This window comes from Panthera leo, chromosome D4 (genome assembly GCF_018350215.1).
Source record: "Panthera leo isolate Ple1 chromosome D4, P.leo_Ple1_pat1.1, whole genome shotgun sequence".
NCBI lineage: Eukaryota > Metazoa > Chordata > Mammalia > Carnivora > Felidae > Panthera > Panthera leo.
The window spans coordinates 82332890-82353196 of NC_056691.1; the positions used below are offsets into that span (position 1 = coordinate 82332890).

The 20307-nt window shown below is 52.6% G+C and overlaps 1 protein-coding gene across 5 annotated transcripts in view; it reads right to left on the reverse strand.

Annotated features, from left to right (window-relative positions):
• Window positions 1–20307, reverse strand: part of DENND1A (DENN domain containing 1A) — a 508975-nt gene that overhangs the window by 32310 nt on the left and 456358 nt on the right. For 4 of the 5 annotated variants that reach the window (XM_042912620.1, XM_042912618.1, XM_042912619.1 and 1 more), the window contains one exon: window positions 20171–20302. In XM_042912620.1, coding sequence (XP_042768554.1) covers window positions 20171–20302 — 132 coding nt within the window. Of the gene's footprint in view, window positions 1–10557; window positions 10726–20170; window positions 20303–20307 lie in introns of those variants that run through there. The other variant, XM_042912622.1, reaches the window with a different exon arrangement.

Below are 20307 nucleotides of genomic sequence, written 5' to 3' on the forward strand. Positions count from 1 at the left end.
CAGGAGCCCTGTCCCCTACTCCCCAAGGGCAGAGACCCGCTCACATTCTTCTCTGCACCGCAGTCCCCAGTCCAGGGCCGGTACCGGCCTGTTCTTCTCTTCACATGGCCCTAGTATGAGGAGCATATCTATCTGTGAACAAGGAAACAGACTGCAGCGAGGCAAAGTAACCCGCTCATGGCCCCAACTGGTACTGGGGAGTCCTGGGAGTGGGTCTCAGGCCTCAACTCTGGAACCAATGTGCTTCCCACTGCTGGAGTAGGTGGAGACAAAACCAGAAGAGCCTTAAATCAGAAGGAGCAGAGCACTGAGAAAGCCAGGTCCGGGCACCTGTGCACAGAAATCACGTTGTATGCGGCCCTCAATTCCCTGGCTGGGTCAAAATGCGGCTACACTGACTGCTGTTTCTTAAGTGAGTTCAAAAGGCTGGGCCTTTGGCAATCTTTTGCTAAGAAGAGTTCCATTCAGCATTTCATCTGGCACTTCCTGAGCTGGGCTAGGGTAGGAGGGATGGTGGGGCTGGAGGTTTTGATAATCAACACATACACCTGTTTTCCTGAAGGTTGTGTCCAATCAGGGAAGCAGATTCATGCTCACAGAGCGGAAGCATTCCTCCTACGTATGTTTGCAGAACAACTGCTTGGGGCCAGGGCCCAGAGACTCAGGAGAGTAAGACACAGTTCCTGTCCTTAAGAAATGTATGGTCTGGTGGCATTTGACCTATAGTAGAAAAACACCTTTCCGAGTTTATAAAGAGTATTTGGGCTAAAACCAAGAGATATACGTCGAGCTAGAAAGACGTGGGTTCATGTGTCAGCTCTGCCGTTTTCCAGTTGAGTTCAATACTGGTTCTGCCACTTGGGTGAGTTATTTAACCCAAGTCCCAGTTCACTCTTCCGCAAAATGGAAATAACTCCTGAGTCACATGCACTGGTGTAAGGATACTACAACAGGAGTTCAGTTGTGGCCTTGGGGGCTTTGGCCCAGCGCCTGATGATGAACAGGACCAGCCAATCCCCTCTTCCCCTGTTGGACTGACAAGTCTTCCCAGAAAGGTCCCGTGGATGTGAAGACCTTGGTTTTCCAAGGGACTGTATTGTCAGCAAGGCACTGTTGAAAGTGACTGGATTTTAATAATAATCTCTCTTATTTATACGATGTGTTTTCCTTTCAAAGCATTTCTGCTTCTCCTCTTTCCTCTGAGACTCCTATCCCTCAGTGAGGCAAGTTAAAGGAGGATCATTTCTCTGCTATAGTGGCAGGAAACAGGAGGCCCGGAGAGGTTAAGGGACTAGTATGAGGTCACACAGCTAGTAGCAGGAACTAAACAAGCAGGTATTCTTAGTGCATTGCACTACCCTTGTCAACCCAAATTTCCAGAGTCCTCTGGAATCCCTTCTGATGTGATTTTTCTAATCCGTCTGCAGACAGAATCTGTTGTTAGAGATCTGTGCCTAGGAGAAAACGTGCATGAGAGAGTGACTCACATCTTCCCCTTCCTTCCTTGAGCACGTCTTTCCAGTGCCTTCCAAAGGAGGTATGAAATTCATTTGTTCATTCATTTAACAAACAGTGCACATCAGTGAAGACGACACAGTCCTGTCCTCCGAGGCCTCCCACTCTGATATAATGGGTGATGATGCAGGGGGGATAGAGGGATGTGGAGGTTGTGGAGGTCCACAGGGGGAGCTTCTCTACTGGATAGGGGTGGTAGAGAGTTCGAGTGCACGGTACAGGGGAACTACGGTGGCCCAACATGGCTAGAGCAAGGATAAATGTGAAGACAGGTCAGGCCAGGACCCTGGATGGGCCGGTGGGGGTCACATAATATAGGTCCTTGAATATCAGGCTAAGGAGTGTGGCTTTTCTCTTGGGAGCAGTCGGGAAGGATTTAGGTAAGGGGTTGGGGGGACATATCAAAGCCTTGGTGTAGAAGTTGGATGGGAGGAGGAGGATGGGTGGGCTTCTAAGGACAGGCATTCCCCCTCTCTGCCCACCGCCAGCCACAGGGCCCTGCCCAGGCCTCCATGTTGTGAACTCACTGCTCCCGGCCACCTGACTACTGCGCGATGTAAACGTGAGAGAGTAAGCCCGAAAGTGTGATTGACACGGAAGTCCCAGAGAAGAGAGGAACGCTTTGGCCTCTGCCCGGCCCTTGGCGTTTGTATCTGTCAGCCGTGTGAGCCAGGTGAGTATGTTCATTGGCTACGAAGCCCACATTTATGAGGACAGCATCTGATTTGCAGTTAATTTGTTGATGCAGCAAAACACATTGTTTCCAAAAGGTCAGGAGGGGAAGCCGTGTTGGAATATCAACTTAATTACCTGGGCGGCATGGATGAGCGGGTGCCCTGCACAGGGCTCCGGGTGGCAAATGCTTGACTGGAGGCACGGCCCTGGAGCAGAGGGTGCAGTGCGTGCTTGGTGGGGGTCGGGGTGGGGGGGTCAGCCTGCACAGTAGGCACAGCCAGAGCACTGCCTGCCTGTGTGGTATGGCGTCTAACCAGCTTGCTTGCTTGCTTGCCGGGGGAATCCTCTGGATGGAAACGAGGGTCGTTACCCCATTTCACAGATGAGGGGAGGCAAAGACTTGCCCAGGGCCACATAGGGCAGTGGATGACAGGCCTCCGAAAGAGGGTCAAAGAGCTCATCTGAAGTCAATTGTGGGTCGGGGCGGGGTCCTGTGATCTAAGTGGGAGGGGCTGGCTGTTTAGGAAGCAAAGCATGGATTTACTCAGTCCCCAAGGGGAACACATCTTAGACTATCCCTTCAACATGCTTCGAGGTCACAATCAGCATCGCCATTAGGCTGTTGGGAATGTAGGGGCAGGAGGGAGTGGAGGGACAGGTGCTACCTAAGGCCACACAGAAGGTGAAATGTCAAAGTCAGTGGGGAGATAGGCCAGACCCCAATCAGAGACTGGTGGCATGGCAAGGGAGGCATAAGAACAGAGATGCAGGAGGCCCACGGGATCCACGAGCTTTGTTGAAAGCAGAAAGCTGTGCATACAAAGCTTGGGGTGTGGAGGCAGCCAGGGCCCTCGCACTTCCCCCTTCTGAGGGCTGGAGATAGTGGATGTGCCTGATGGCAGCTGGAGGTCTCGGGTCCTATGTCCGAATGGTGCTCTGAGCTGCCTCTTCCCCGTCAGACTCTGTGTAGCCCATAAGGAAGCTGCCCCAGCGTCCCCAAAGGGGAGGCTGGATAGATGCCTGGGATTTCTCTATCCTAGGGATGTGCCCCAACCAGATATGTTGCCAGGAATGGAGAGGGAGAAAGAGGAAATTCACAATTAAACTCTGTCACTGTTTAAGGAGGAAAGAGTTCACCTGGTTAATTTTCCTGGCTAGTAGCCACATCAATTCTCTGACCTGTGCATGAGACGGCCCTGGTTGGGAGAGGAAGGCAAAGCGTTCTGTGGCTTTACAAAGGGCCTCTGGGCTGAGAGTAGGCCTCCTCTACTCCTCGGGACTGGAAAGCTGCTATTATGCAAGATATGGAAATAAAAGAAGGTTCCTTTTGATATGCCTCCAAAAAGGACTGTACTGGCGCTATATTTTGTGGAGAGCGTCGCCTTTGAAATGCCCAACCAGCTCTTTTGGGCACAGCTCCTACCTGTTTCCTAACTCCTGTCATTACCTGCAGTCCTCTCGTCCACCCTTGAGAGCTGGTCCTGCCTGTGGGAGGATCAAATGCCTGCCTCTGCTTCAGCGTTTCAGCAAGGACAGCTGGAGGGGCTGGGCGCTGGTGTCCCGGGGTACTCGCTCTGTGCCGACAGCGCTGGGCAGGGCCCTGGGCCCCTAGACAGGATTCCGGAACCTTCTAGCCCTGAGCACCTGCAGAGTTACCTCCATGCTCCAGGCTGTAATCTTGGAGGGACGCTCCTTACAAGATGCGGCACAGGGTGGACTTTCTACATCACGGCCGAGGATGAAGTTTCCAACCTGCCCACAGCGGGTGGCAAGGAGGTGCTTGTACATGGGAAAGGGAGGTTCGTGGGGGGCTCTTATCTTGGAGCACCCTGGATGGGCCAGTGTTACTCCAAATATCCCAGTCAGTCCTAAAACTCTGGACAGAGGCTCCATCATGATCCCTGTTCTATAGACGTAGAAACTGAAGCCTCTTGCTGAAACTCACACAACATAGTTAGGAAGTCAGTGAGGCCGGCTGCCGGGCAGAGGAGGGTCTCGACATGCCGTGACTTGCCGTCCCGAGGCATCATCTGTGAGAGGACACTCAGGACCAAAGGTGGTCCTCTGAGAGAAGCCGTGGCACCTGCCACTAGGTCTGTAAGCCATCATCTCCGGAAAGGGGATGCTTAGGTTACAGTCCCCTCAACAGGTCACCTTGCGAGGCCATTCTCTCAGGTTGGTCCCGGGCACTTTCTCCGCAGTGAGTGTGGAGCTGAAAGACCTCTCAGCCCGGTCCCGAAGAGCGGTGCGTTCCTCCCTGATGTTGACAGGAGTAGTATTTTGTAGTGGTGCTGGTTAATTTGTAGTGGCATTTGTGGTTTGAAGCCTTGTCAAGATCCCTGATTACCTCCCGTGCAAGGAGCTTGGCTGATGGGGAAGTTCACATGCTGAACAAAAGCGGCGAGGCAGCTGTGAGGAAGGCTGCGAGGGGGCCGGGTGACCCCAGCCGCTTGGGGGACAGAGGCGGGGGTAGAGAGGAGGGCCGGCAGTGGGGTGGGGGAGGGGTGCCTTTTGTTTTTAGTCAGGTGCAGCTGCTCGGTCTGAATAGGTGGCATCCCATTGGTGGCCGGAGGTCGGGCCCCAGATGCGGCTGGTGGCTGGGCAGGGAGCTTTGCTGACGCGTACCATTCTCTGCCCAGACAGAAGCAGGAGGCGGGTGCTTCGCTGCTACCTACACCAGGGTAGCCATCGGGGATGCCATCAAGGGTGCCTGGGTGACATTCCCAGGAGGTGGGGGGTCATGGGGAGGGGCTTCCAGATGTCGGGAGACAAAACTCCCGCGATATCAACATGGGCTACTGTTTTCTTGGCCCTTGCTACATACCGGGGCCTGTGCTAGGAGCGTTACACGTAAGGCCTCTAATGACATCAACAACCCTGCAGAGAAGGGAAAAATGGGGAAAAATCCCCATTTGGTAGATGAAGAAACTGAGGCCGCATGGCTCAGTGACTTGCCCAGGCCAGACCTCACAGCTAACAGGTGGCAGAGCCAGGATCCAAGCCCAGGCAGGTATGTCTGACTCCGAAGAGGCCCACATTCCTTCCATCAGACCCGATATCCCACTAGCAGAAGGAAGATGCAGAAACGTATCCCCTCAAGGCCGAGGGTGCTCTCCTCTCCCTGGGGAGATCTCCCACACTATCCTTTGAGCTTTTTGCCCTGCTAACGTCTGTTCTGACCACACAGAAGCGTTCACCTCTGCAGCCACCTGCATTTCACCGGGCCTGTGTCCTGACTCGGTGAGGGTTTGCTCAGTGCATTTAAGGGCCAGGGCCAGCTCAGCAAAACCGAGGCTAATTTATCATCTCCGGAATGATGTCCACCCCAAGCAGTACGCCACTAGCAAATTAAAATAAAAATCTTCTCCTGATTTTGCAGTTGTACAGCTAGAACTGCACGGCATCCTCTGGACAGAGAGCCTGATGTCACGAAAGCCTCTCCACCGCTCTCCCTGGTCCGCTCGCCGCCTAAGGGAGCTGGGCCCAGCCCCACAGACTGTCCTTAGCAGGCTGTCCAAGGCCAGCCCTGCCCCCACCAGCCCCATGACTCACCCCACAACAAGCAGCCCCTTCTGTCTAGCCCCAAACAGACCCCGCCCTGTCCGTCCTGTGCTACCCGTCTTCACGGTCAAATGCTCATCTCGTGTGCCCCTCTTGCTCTTGCCTACCCGATGGATCCTTCTCATCCCTCAGGCCTCTGCCCCTTCCCTGGAAGCCACCTGTCTCTTCCTGGCTCCGCAGGGCCGGGCTTCTTTCTTCTGTCCCTCTCCTGATGACACTGGGCCCCTCAAAGGTGGCACCGCATCCAGTTCACACCTGGACCACCGGCTCTGGGCGCAAGGCCGGAGCGTGGTTAAGTGCAAAGTACTTGCTTGCCCAAGACTGTGGAACCGGGACCAAATGATCAGGGAGGCCATCGCCCAGCATTTGACTCACCCAGACCAACTAGTCATTGTCCCCGGGCCCCAGCCGCTATGCCCAGAAGGCCGGCGGCATCTCCGGCATGCTTTTGATCAGGAAAAACTCCCAACCTAGAGGTATCCCGGTCCAACAGGTTGAGCCCCAGGGCCATGTCGAAAAGCAGGAGACTTTTTGAGAGGAATGCAAAAGTGAGAAGCAATACGATGTCCAGATGTGAAACATCCCCAAGTTTCCCCAGTGTGTCTGTTAAAGAAAGACAGTCAGGTTCAGGAGACAGAGGGTTTTTTTTTTTTTTTTTTTTTTTTCCCCTCCCTCGGAACAAATGGATGGAGGACCTGGTTTTAAAATTCCTGGACCCTGGAATACATTTCTATCTGTGTCAAAGTCTACCCCTCCACCGCCTCAGCAGAGTTTAAAATCCTAGCTAATAGGTTAACAACTGTTTTTCTTCAGCTTCAAATGGAGAATATCAGAAGGCCGGGGGAATATGCAGCTCTCCAATTTGTACGGACTGCACACAGCTCCCTGCAATGTGTGTTTGACAGGACTGACATTTTGTACCGCTGTGAGATGGGAAAACGTGTGACATTTTTATTCATGGTGGCGTACGCCCTTGTAATGATCAGCTCTGGTCGATGTGCTTACCGCAGCAGCCCCAGAGCCCTCGGAGAACAAACAGGAACCCAAGGTGCCAGCAGTTCGACTGCCTTATTAAACACCGCCAGGATCCTAACGAAGACCAACTACTGGAAAATCTCACTGTCAAATCCTCAAGGACATTGTCAGCGCACAGCTAACTGCATATACTTTTCATTTAAAATACTGAAATCCAGCATTGTGCCATTACGAGCGAGGGGAGGGGCGCTCGCTCCAGTGGCCATTCTGTCAGCCGCTTCTTCGGAGCTCCAGATGCTGGAGCCAGATGCCCAGTGGGGTTCACGGCTCGGAAAGGGGCAGCAGAGATGGGGAGCCGACCTTCTGAAAAGCCCAGCCCTACCTTCAGGGCGAAAGGCTGAAGGTTACAGGCCTCGGCTACGCGTCACCCGGAACGTCGACCCACGGGTTCTCTTCGTAAGCTGAAGCGAATCTGCGGAATTTGAAAACCCGCTCCCCTCTCCACCCCCACCCCCCACCCCAGCCGGCCATCTTCCTGTAGGCACAACCCATTACATCCTGCAACTTGGTGCTAATCAGCCTTCTGTTTGGTGGCAGACCTTAAGACATCTGTAGGAACACACGGCCGCGGCAGGTTTTCAGACCCTGGCAGGAAAGCTGCGTGCCAGGATGCCCACCTGCATCCTCACCACTTGCCTCAATACAAAGGCCTCGAGGTCGGCGGGCAGGAGGACCCCCTCCCTTCCACTGATACACACTGATGGATGGAAGTCAATCACGTGGCCGACCCTCGGAGCTTTTCGGGTTGTTACGCTGGGTGATTTGGTTATGGCTGCATATACTAACATACTGATGTATTTATTTTGTAAATATGTATTATTTATACGGTGCCTCTATTTCCATACTCCAGCCCTGACGCACCAAGGCACGCTCTGCTATTTATTTATGGGGTCCCTGTCGCAACGGGCCTAACAAGATGCCTGTGCGTGGTTCTTGCAGGTTTGCAACAAACCTTAAGTGGTCGGCTAAACAACCGGATGTTCTCCATCCATCACGGGCAGAGGCTTGCATTTTAAGGGGCTGCCCGTAAAGTTTAGCATAATACCGTCCATCATCCTTGGCAGAGATGACCTGGGACACCGGAAAGCTGGCAACCCAGAGAGCAGGAGCCGTAACACTCCACACCCCGGGAAGGGGGAGAGGGTGAATAAGGTATGGGTAACGGGACCCAGAGAGAGTGGAAAAAGAAAGGCGGCTGGTAGACAGCCTTGGGGCAAAAGCGGGACAGAGAGGGTGGAGGTCACTGTACCCTATTTCACACTGGGCTACGGAGGGGGATGTCCACCCCGAACAGATACTCCCGCTCTCATGGGCTGTGCCTCAAATCTCATGAGAGCACGTTGGCGGGCGGAAGAGAAGCTCAGCCTGTGTCTAGCCTTGGGTCATTCTAAGGTGAACTTCAATAGCTCCCGCGGAGGGCAGCCAGCCGACCACCAGGTTGTGTCTCCCGGATCTCTCTCAAACCTTTCCCTTCTCTTCACCCCCATAAGCGGGGTCGTAGGTCAGACTCCCACTAGCTCTTGACTGTGAGTTAAAGGCCTCGTCGGCAGCCTCCCTGCTTCACCCACCTCCCACCCCTTCCCATGTGGCCTAGAAAGTCCCCGGATGCCACTCCCTCAAATACAATCTTCACTGGTTCCCTGACACCCACAAGACGCATTTCAAGCTCCCCCGAGACCTGGGCACTGCCCACCTCCGCGGTTTGGCTCCCAGCCCTGCCAATTGCTTCCTGGCCTCTTGCTTCCCCGTGTTAGCCCCCCTCTTCTCTGAAGAGTCAGCTTCTCCTATCCTTACATAGGTCACTCTGCTTCCCTGGAATGCCCTCCTCCTCCACCTAATATACAACTTATCTTTTAAGATGCAGCAGAAATGTCACCTCTTCTGAGAAGCCTGCCCTGGTTCGGCCAAACATCTTAGGGCCCCTCTCCAGCCAGTACACTACGTCCATTAGCATTTCTCTCTCCATATGGTTTGGAAAGAATGCCATGAAGGCAGGACCATATCTTATTCCTCTGTGACCCTGGGGCCTTGGACAGGGCTTGCAGCCGATACTCCTCGCTATATGTTGGATAAGTGAAGGAAGGCATTAATGAGGACATAAAAGAATAACTCAGAGTTCTGCCTGGCAAAAAAAAAAAAAAAAAAAACAACTCCAAGGCTTCAGGATTTTTACTCCCAAAGACAGAAGGGCAGCAGGGGAAGAAGAATTCTTAGCTGGTCATCATGGCTTGGGCAACTGAAGGTGTCTGGGAGATAGCCCTGGGGCAGAAGCTTCCCTCCCACCCTGCTTCCCCCATCTGTAGAAAGAACAACCCCTTGGTTAGCAGGCCTGGGAAGTGACAGTCTCCTGGGCTTCCTGACTGCTTTATTCCAGCCGGCCTCAAGGCACCATCTTGCCAAGACCCCACCTACTGGCCCTCTGCAAAGATTTTGCTGTCTCTTCTCCGGAAAGAGAGTGCAAACAGGGATCCACCTAGAAGGAGTTTGGGACCGGGGCATCCCAGGGAGGGCCGGGATGTACCCGTAACCATGGAACCGGATGGCTGATGGGGAGCAACACCTCAGAAACTCAGTTTCAACGGCTCCCAGGCAATGATAATCCCCTACCACACTTTGCATTTCAAGTGGGATAGAATCAACGATCCCTTGGGAGCAGTCCCTTTTATACGTTCTGTTTTCGTACTTTGATTACATTTTAAAATTCTCTGCAGTATCAACAAACAAACGCACCGCAACACTGCAGAAGACGCGGAACCAAGCAGACTGACGATAAAACCAACGTGGCAAAGCAATAGCTCAAATGAGGGACACGGTCAGGGCGATCCCAGATCCAGTGTGCAGGAGGCTGGCACGCAGCCTTTGCTGCCAAGGTGCCCCAAGATCAGGGGGCCTGGAGGTAAAGGGAAAAGCAGCTGGGGCTCTGAGTCTGAATCCATCGTACCAGCCAGGGGATTTAGGGTGAGGCCCTTGACCCTACTGAAGAGGAGGGCGGTCTAGATCCCACTGCATCAGTCTGGGTAAGATAATGTGAGAAAAGGCAAGCACCCAGTACCCAGGCATTCAGAAGGGCAACATCACTGTTCCTTGTACACTCCTCACTCCATGGTGGTAAGGAATCCGGGACTCTGTAGGTTTATTCTGGGGAGAAAGCCAGGTCCCAAATCCAGGCAGCAGCCATGAGCAGAGGCAGAACAAAGTGCCCTTGACCCCCACGGCCATCCTGTCCACACTGCTGGAGTCTAAACCAGGCGGAAATGACGGCGAGAGTTTGACGAGAGGCTCAGAGTGAGGGGAGAGCCTGGTCTCCGGCGTCAGACAGACCTGGTGTGGAATTCTTGCTCTGCCACTTACTGTGTGACCTTGGGCAAGTCGCTTAACCTCTCTGGGACTGGCTTTCTGGAGATAATAATAACTGTATCAATCTTACAGGGTTGTTGAGAAGATTAAGTGAGGTGATTTGCCGGTGAGAGGCCTGAATCCCACAGAGTAGGTCCACGTTATAATGAAAACCAACCCAGTCCACCTGACCCGTCCTTATGGTGCCACTGCTCAGTCTGTCATCCCTTCCTTCTCGGCATGGCCAGGTTAATAATTTACCTAGTTCACAGATGTGCTTAGGGATGGACGGGGGACAACACGACAGGCGGCTCCTGGCATAGCACGCTTGTAGCCATGGGGTGGGGACTCCCGGCATGGCCCCTGACACCATTCGAGTCCATTCTCCCAGAGGATCTTGCTTGTAGGAAATAACTTATTTTCAATATTTTATGTTTTATTTCCCCTTCCCTACCGTGATAAACTCCCCACCTTTGGCACAGAGAATTCTAATCTGAGAAAATGCCTCCTCTGGTCTCGCTGAATCAGATTTCCTGCTCTTGTCCTGCTGGGCTCAATATCTCGCTGGCAGGGAGCTGGATTCGGAGCTGCTCCAGCACAGACCTTAAAAGAAATGCTGTTTTTAGGCTCTGGTCAGTCCTCTGGCAAAGAGGCCCCGCTGTCACGCTGCGGAGCGTGCACAGACTCGGGGGACGCAGGAGGCCTGTCGCTCACGCACGGCACCGCGCACGGGGGTTTCAAAGGGAACACGGGCCCTTCAGAATACCAGCCACCCCCGTTTTCAGTTTCTCCTGCTCTGCCGAACTGAGCGGCTGCTCAAGGCGCGCACGGAGCTACTCCCACCTTTTCCTGCAATTCTCCACCTTTCACGTACTCACTCAGCACTCGGTCATTCCCCAAACTCTGTCTGCACAAGTCCTCTGTGCCAGGCCCCGTGAGGCTGCCAAGGTCACAGAGCTGAAGCTGATACCGTCCCCGTCTCGGGACAGTGTGTCAGGCATGGGGATGGGGCCGATCCAGAGCAGGGAGGGAAGAGCTCTGCTTGGAGGAGTCAGGGAGGGCTCCTCGGGAAAGAGGGGCTTGAGGGGGGCCCTGAAACATTGATGGGCTTTTGTCAGGAGGAACAGAGGAGGAAGGACATTCCTTCCTGGCAGTGGACAAAGTAGGAGCTGGTTCACCGAGGGGCTCCCCCCGGCACCCAGCATGGGATCTGGCCTGGAGCAGATACCCAGGAAGAGCAGTGGAATGAACGAGTACAAATTGTGTGCTGGGGACAAGAGGAAAGGATGGGACCCTGTCCAGGTTGGAGGGCACTTAGCAGAGCCTCACAGGGGGAGAAGCACTGGCCTGACGTGGAGGATGGCAGGTACTTCCAGCCCAAAAGGCTCAGCGGTGGGCAGGGGAGCCTGAGAGGGGGGTCATTCCGGCAGAGCCCTGAAGACTGGGTAAGTTCTCCGACCACCAGGTGAGTCTGTGATCGGGGACGGAAATCCTGGGGAGGGTCCCATATTCTGGAGGGCCAAAGGGCCTGCCTATCTCATTGCTTGCTGATGTTTTCTGATGTCCCTATGCCTCACAGACCAGTTGAGGAGAGCAACGTGTGACCCCAGAAATAGAGGGATGTATGGGTACAGTGGGCTGGCGTCCTGGTAGAACTGGGGTGGGGCAGGTTTGGGGGAGGCCAAGGGCAGTGAGAGAAGCTCACGAAACAGGAATGAGGTAAAAGCAGATACCGGGGCGACCAGAACAAAGATGCCGTGTTCTCAGCACAGAGCTGGGGTACAAACCCAAGCTCTAGTCACAAATGACACGGCTTGGAATCCTGACTGTTGCTTCTAAGCTGTACACCCTGGCTAAGTCTCCATCCTCGCTCTGTCTGGCCCGTCTTCCCCTCTGCAAGGGGAGAGAATACCTGAAACTCCCCCAGGTGGCTGAAAGGATTGTGGGCTAACCTGTGGGTACTGCCGAGCACCGTACCTGGGGTTGGAACACAGTTCTCCGGGTCTCCGCTCAGTGCCTGGCGGGCGTGACATGAGCAATTCGTCCTCACGCCCCTCCCACAACTGCCCTGAGACCATCCAATGCCTCGCATACAAGAGGTGCTCAAACTGTTGGTAAACTGCTCAAAAGTTCTGGAAGGTGGGTGGTCAGGGAGGGAGCTGACCATCCTCACGTGTGCCGAGTGGAGACCAGGTGCTGTAGCTTAGCCAGCTACATTGCTGTCCGAACCCGGATTTTCTCCTGGCTGCTGACACTTCCCGGCCCTTCCAGGGCGCATCAGGAAATTCACCCCGCAGTGCTGAACTCTCTGGCCTTCTCAAGCTCCCGGCGACGAGACGAATAGCATCTGAGAAGGCTTAATCAGAATTCTCCTGAGTTTTCCACTTGTTACGAATTTCCGGAATCTGAGTTCTCTCTTTGATTGGCAAGGTTCCCCTCCCAAATCGAACATGTGTGCCCAGAGGAGCAAACCCTGGCCTTGTTAACCTTCCATTGGAAAGCTGTCTCTGGGCTAGCCTGGGCTCCTGAAAAAGTGAGTCCGCGTGGAAAGACAGGCCTGCCAGCCACCCTCTCCAGGCCTGACAGACCCACCAGCAATTAGGGGCCTCGCTGCTTTTGGAATGGCAGTGAATGAGTCCCAACAACTCTGGACAGCCACCCCACCAGGACTGAAGGCAGAGTAGGCTGTGGCCAGGCTGCAGCCGGCACAAAAGCTGGAGTGGAGCCAGAGGGGCTGGAGTGGGGGACCACCACAGTAGCATCCGCCTTCTCACGCACAGACATGGCTGAGAGGGCAGGAAGAGGGGCGATGGAAAAAAGGGGAACCAGGATTTGGAAACAATGGGGACTCTGGGGACTGTGAAAACACGGCTGACGAATCAGAGCACGAAAATGACTTTGGACTACAGACCACGATGCTCATCGGCTTCCTCCCGTCTGGTGCCCCAACCTGCCCCACGGCCTCTTGTGCTCTCTGTCCTAGTCACATCTGCTCCTTCCGGCGCCATCTCCTGGCCATGCCACCAGCCCCTCGCCCTCTCTTCCATGAGGCAACCCCTGCTCAGTTGAGGTGTTGGCTTTCCCACCAAGAGCTGTGGGGACACAGGTCAGTCACCAGCGCACACAGGCAGGAAGGCTGCCATTGAGGGGTATGGGTTCTGAGAGCCACGATGATGGTCAGGGCCTGGGCAGCCAGGCTGGCTGGGGGGCCGTGTCAGTGGGTGACCACCAACCAGCTGGCTCTTGCTTCCCCACTGGAGAAATACACGTATTTACCGAGGGCCTATGTGCAGCACTTAGCTGGACAGATAATATCACACTAAATCCTTACAACAACCTGGGACATGGGTACTACCATCCCCACGCCCAAGATGGGAAAACTCATTTCACTGAGGTTAGGAACAGCTAGTTAGTAACAGAGCTGAAATTTAATTCCAGAGCTGCCTGATGCTAAAACCTGTGCTTTATTCTCTCTACTACCCTGTCCCCCAGCAACCGATCAGCATCTGCCTTTTCAGTAGTTACATTTTGAGGGGTGGGGGGGACGCGGGCTGTGTTTGCTTTTTCTGTCTCTGTGAATGGATGGTATATACGCGTGTGTGTGCACGCATAATATTTTGACCACGCGACTTGAAAGCAAGTTTTAGACATCATGGTTCTTTGCCCCTAAATGTTTTAGTATGCATCTCCTAGGAATAAAGATAGCCCCCCACCAACCATGATATTAACAATAATTCCATCATATCAACTAACATCCTAGTCCATCTTCAAATCTGCCAACTTCCCCAAGAATGTCTTTAAAGCTTAAAAAAAAAAACCCACCATAATCCAAGTTAAGTTCTTCCTTTGCATTTGGTCATGCAGTTTAGTCTCTTCTATAGACAAAATCTTTGCTTTATGTAATTCAAGGGATGCCAGACTTTTCCTTCCCTTGACTGCTCTCCCTGGCTCCCCTCCTCCCTGGCTCAACCCTGGGAACAGGGGGTACCCCATTCCTCTGCCTTTTTCCCCTGCCTTCCTTTCCCCAGGCACACGGGACTAGACCTTGGGAGCTCCTAAAAACACAAAATAAGAGGATCTAAATTCCTATAATACAAAGCTGTTTCCACTTGGAAATAAACCCCTTATTTATGGAAAGTGATTTGGAAGTAGTTTTTGGCCACTAATGGAATATTCATTTTTCTTCTTCACGTGAACAGAATTATAAGCAGAGCAACTGCAATAAAACCAAATGACTGGCTGGACACACCGCAAGTACTTAAACAATAATCAATCAATTATTAATCAATTTAAAAATCCACATCAATACCAAAACCTTAAGATGTTTACGGAACGCCAGTTCAGAGCCAGGTCTTGTGGCAGACTTTCCAGAGGCTCACATTCTCACAGGGGAGGACAAGCATCAAAGAAATAATTACAAGGCTGTGCGAGACGCACGGCGTGTGCCAAGTTCTAGGGTAGCACGGAGACAGGAGCAGCTAACTCTTCCCAGGAGAGGATTTACAAAAGGGTCCTGCTGTGAGGGCAGACAGGTAGACCATGAGGGGCCTTGTGTGCTAAGCCAAGGAGGAAGGGGGAATGTTTGGGGGTGGGGAGGAGCAGGGAGGTGACAAGGCCACTTGTACACGCTTCAAGTGGACCCTGAGAGGCCATGTGGGGTATGTAGTCGGGGGTAAGTCTGGAGGCCAGACGCCAGTCAGGAGACGGTGGGCCAGTCCATCTGAGTGATGACACAGCTTGAACCAAAGCTGTGATGGAGGCCATGGAGAGGAGAGGGACTGAGCAGTGTCCGGGAGGCGGAAGGGAGAGGCTCTGAGGAGGGCGTGAGTGGACCCAGGCTTCTGGAGAGAGAGCGGCCATTCACTGAGGTGGAGACGGAGGTCGAGGAGTGAGTTTGGCGGGGAATGTGTGTGTTCAGACTGCAGGCTTGTGGTTTGAGGTGCCCGGGGATTACGGGAACGTCTGTGGGAGGTGGTTGGGAGGCAATGGCTAACTTGAAAGGAATCTCGGGTGACTTCCAAGCTCAATGGGGCAGAAGGGGTTTCTCAGGGCACTCAGAGCCAACAGTGCTGAGAAGGCAGTCACGGGCTGGGCAGCTTTTCCAGCCTAGTGCGAGACTGGCACTAAATGGCCCAGCTCATGCTTGTCAAGCAAGAGCTCTCCATATGCACAGACGAGCAGGCAACCATATTCCAAGATTTGCTCCCGGGGGTGTATCCAAACCACTCTGTCCCAGATCTCTGGAAGACACGCTAGTGCCTAGTTTGGGCTTCGGTTTAGCCGGCTTTTCAAACTTTATGTTAAAGAGGTTTAGAAGCCTCTGCTCAAGTGGGAGAGCAGAGCACCTTTCGATGCGCTTTTGGGGATCTCCAGGTTGGAAGGCAGGCGATCATGTAGTTTGCAGGACCAATCATCTGGAGGAAACACACGAATGGGGCCCTGGAGGGGGTTTACCATGATGTTTTTGCTGGTGGGGTGGGGGGTGCTGTCCTACTTCTGAGACGCATAGCGTGGCCAGCACGTAAGCAGGACTAGAACCCAGTCACTAGGCTCGTGCGGCCAGTCGGGTCCCACCAGCCAGGGTGGGGGCCGAGAAACAGAGGTGCCGTTGGCTGCGCGGTGTGAATCAGCTACTCAAGCACGCGTCTCCTGAGCCCCTTTCCTCATTTGTACAACGGGTGTTGTGCTTTTCTTCCTTACCAGCACAGAGGTGAGAGCACCTAGCGGCCTGTCCACCTTATTAGACACAGGGAGCAAAGCAGTTTCCAGGGTGGTGCTACCTTTGAGGACTTCTCCAAAGAAGGGGTCAAGGCAAGGTGTTCTGGCTGAAGGGTGAGCGGAGGACGCGGCTTCTTCACCCCTCCACTGCCACGGAGAGGAGGGAATGTCCATTCCCCCTCCCAGGAGAGAAAAGCTGGGGGGGGGGGACCCCTTAGCTTCTCTCTGCACCCCTGCCAGGGGGGAGGAGTGCTTCCCCAGGGGCGGGGGCGTGGGAGAAGAACTGCCCATGCGCTTCGCTCCCTGCACCCTGGCACCTCCCTCCTGCAGAGCAGCCAGTCGCAGGCGCAGGCGCTGCCTGCAACTGTCCCCCTTCTCCTGTGTGGGGTAGCTCGGTCTTTTTAATTCTGAAGTGAAGTTTTAGCAAGCCCATCTGGCCTCAGGTCTAAAACAGTATTCTCCTTTCAGCCTTATCAGTAAAAAAGCTGGCATTCTTGTCTCATTTGACTATCTCCTCCTGGGCCTTATTTCTCAACTATTCCGAACTTGGGAGGGGAAGAAAGAGGTATTTAAAGCCTCTCTAAACCTAAATACTTTCCAAGGTAGGAACGGGCATTGTCAAGTTCTTTGAGGTTGTTTTTTTTTTTTTTTAATTTTTTTTACCGTTTTTTTATTTATTTTTGAGACAGAGAGAGACAGAGCATGAACGGGGGAGGGGCAGAGAGAGAGGGAGACACAGAATCGGAAACAGGCTCCAGGCTCTGAGACGTCAGCCCAGAGCCCGACGCGGGGCTCGAACCCACGGACCGCAAGATCGCGACCTGAGCCGAAGTCGGACGCCCAACCGACTGAGCCACCCAGGCGCCCCTGAGGTTTTTGAACTCTTTAAGAGAAAGCACACGTGATCAGGATGCAGGGGCTAACTGAGGATCCATTTACTTCGCTCTTGTCTGGAACCATCAACACAAGCGGCCATACGTGCGTCTGCTTTAGGAAACAATCGAATCCTTTGTGAGGTCAGTTTGTTGACAAAACATTTTTTAATTATAGGGCCCAACTTGGGACTGTGGGGAACGGTCCTCAGGGGGAAGGGGTTGCCTCTGGGGGCTCTGAGAGTGCCCCAAGCTCACCCCACATCGGTGCTCATCACTCAGGGGTGGACTGTCCATTTGCTAGTCTGTCTCCCTCATTACGCCCCACAAGGACTTATTATTGTTTTTTGTACATGGTAGGTCTCAAGACACGGATGAACAGATAGATGCATAAATAAATGGAGGGATGGTCAGAGCCTCAGAGGAGGAAGCTGCAGGGAGGCAAAGAGGCAGAGAGCACCTCCTCTCCCCACCGGCAGAGTCGGCTCTGGCCCCGCCCGGCTCCTCGAAGGCCTCCCTCTGCCAGCTCCCGGGCACAACCACCCCCCTCCCCCCGCAGTGTCCCCACCGACCTCCCCTGGCTGGCCACACGTACTCCTCGAATGTGATAACCGTCTCAACAGTCTCTGGCCCAGATGGAAAGCTAAGCGTCCTTAAAGAATGAGATCCACAGAAACGCACAGCCAAGGCCAACTCTTTCTGAGGTTCGCCTGTACTGTCTGGCTAGTTCAAATTCTTTCGCTGGGACACATTCGCTTTAAGAGACACATCAAACAGCTGAAATCCCTGCCTGGTGAGGGAGCCGGAGTGGGCTTTGCAGGTGGACTGTCCTAGGTGCTGGCACTGTGGCCCCGGCCAGGTCCCCCTGGGTCCCCGGGCTTTAGTGCCGGATCCTTGAAATGTGCCTAATGATCCCTTCCTCAAAGGGCGAGGGCACAGATGACACATTTTCCAAAAACAGAATGTGTACTGTTGGGGTCACAGGAGTATTTCAGGTGACATATGGACGGACACTTAACGAGATTTTTTCGATATGCCTTAGAGAAAAAAACTGGACTGAGACGTCAGACCTGTGATTCTGTCAACGTCATTACTTAGGACGAGGCTAAAGCTGGTACCGACGTCAGGTCTGAGCCTATTTAAAGAAAAACAGCAAGTACAAGAATAGCACAGATGGTAGGAGGGTGTGGCCAAAATTTTTGAAGTGGAACTCAAAAGCCTGTTCTTTGAGAATAGAAAGTCCCTAAAATTCCTGCTTGCCAGTAGTAGGCGCTCTAGAAACACCGCGGGTTTGGGTCAGCGGCCCACCAAACCGGTGTGCCTGGAAAAGCACCGAAGGACACCCCAGCCTGGGGGGGTGAGGGGTAAAGCTGGAAAGAGTTAAAAGAAAGGGGTCTGCGGTTTCCCCGGCCCATCCCCCCCGCAGCTAATCTGTCACCTAATGAAGAAGCGGCCGGCAGCAGTGAGCTGGCTGGCAGTTCACTTACAGCAAACTGATTAAGAATGTTCAACCAACAGCAGACTGTAGACCTTTCCAGAGAAAATAAATAGAGTGTAGACTGTATGCAAATGTGTTTGTCACTTTGACAGCACGTCTCAATTAAGGCATCTCGCGGCTGCGGGTAGGCTCTGTGGCTGCAGCTGTAAGGGAGAGCCCGCTGCATGGCTGATACTTGGGGCTTGACCTTAATCCGCATGCATGCATTAAGAAAAAAAAAATCCTGCCTTCCTGTACACTTGCATAATGCTGGCAGCCACGTGAGGGAAGTGACAAACGGGGAGAAAAAGCCACTTTCATCCTCTCCAGTTTACAGACCTGTGAAGGCACAGACAGTTCTTATTTCAACAGAGTTTGGGGTGGCTTTTTTAATTGTTTATCCCCCACCCGCACACATACTCTTATTCTGCATTTAGCTGGGAATGACATTAAAGCGTCTCTACTTCTTGCTGAAATGGAAAGAAGGTTTTTCTCCATTTCAAATAGGGCCTCCTTTTTTGTGTTTCGAAAATGGAATGTTTAACACCATGAAATCCCTCTCCCCCGCCCCCTCTTTCTCTGTAATGGGCTTCAAACTCCAGCGAGGGGCTCTTTTCATGGGAAGGTTAGTGTGTGCAGGAATGAGGACAAAGGAAAGCAGGAAGCTGGCTCTAGAATGCCACGCTGGCTACAATGGGGGCTGTGCTTTCAGCAAACACCGCCAGGGAAATGGGGTGCAGATGTCTCCAGCAGGGCCTGAGCCCCGGAGGAGGCCGCTCTTGAGGGTGCAAAAGCAACAAACACAATCTGAAGATAAGCATTCAACCAAGGGAGCACTGCCCCCAAGAATGCCTCTTTCTTGTACTACATTTCCATTTTTATCACGTCCCTTTTAAGTGTAAAATCAGGAAAAGGGGTGAACCCCCCGCAACTTCACGACATATGAACGTATCATCTGAAAATACTGATTACAGAGGAAGATTCTTATGTGTCAACAAACTCACCCCTTACAATAATAACCCAAAGCAACCATTTCATTAATTCTCTTCATTCCTAAATAGCTCAATGCCGGTACACAGTAGGCCCTTGATAAATAAATGTCTGTTAAAAACAGGGCATTTAAAAATGTATCTAGATCCTTTATGTGACGAAAAAGCAATCATATTTAAGATAAAATAAAAGAGGCTATTTTAATTATGCTCCATCTGATAAATGGCTAAAGAGTCAAGCGATTTAAAAATACATAACCTTGCGAATTCTTGTTACAGTCACATCTTGCTGACAGCCATTTTTCACAAACCAAATAATTATGACTTTTGCTCATCAGGAGAGTCAATTCGAGAGAAATAAGGGAGAGTGCACAATCCATTTCAACTAAAATATAGCCACCGCTTGGAAATAGGTTTAAAAATTCCGTTTTTCTACAGAATACAATGTTTTACTTAAGGGGGAAAAAAATCAAGCAAATAAGACAATTTTTCAAATGCTCAGGTCATCAAAAATAGTTGGTGAAAGAATCGGATCTCTAGAATAGTAGCGTGGGTGTTTACTCTGAGAAGCACCACTCCCGATATTGATTTTCAGGAAGTACATTAATAAAGAACTCCTAATTGATTTTTTTTTTTTAAGACTTCGCTTGTTGCCTTTTATTTGAAGGTGCAAAGAAGGGCCTGGGATGCTAAAGTGTTCTAATGAGATGCTTAGCTAACGGAGGCACCTTAAACGGAGTGCCTTGGAGTGGGGGAGGCGGTAGCTGCATTTAATGACTTCATTCAAGAGTTGAGCTAGTTTACGAGCAGAGCCACGCTGTCTCAAAATTTTTGAGAGTTCACCTTCAAAACACGCTTGTAACCAAATAAACGTTCAAAGGTGTGCAAAACTCCACGGAGTTGTTTTGCCAACGAGAGCGGCAGTGGAAAGCCGGTCTGCTGCAGGTGCTATATATAGCTTCTGCTAAAAAACCAAAGGGCAGGGTACATACCTGTCCGAAGTGGACAGTGATTGGCCTCCGGTCTTCTCGGAGCTTAGGGTCCTTGGTCTCCACCAGTGGGGACGGCACAGTCTTTGGCGGCTGCTCTTCCATGGTGGGGGCACAGCCATTCTCGGTGATGTCCTGCA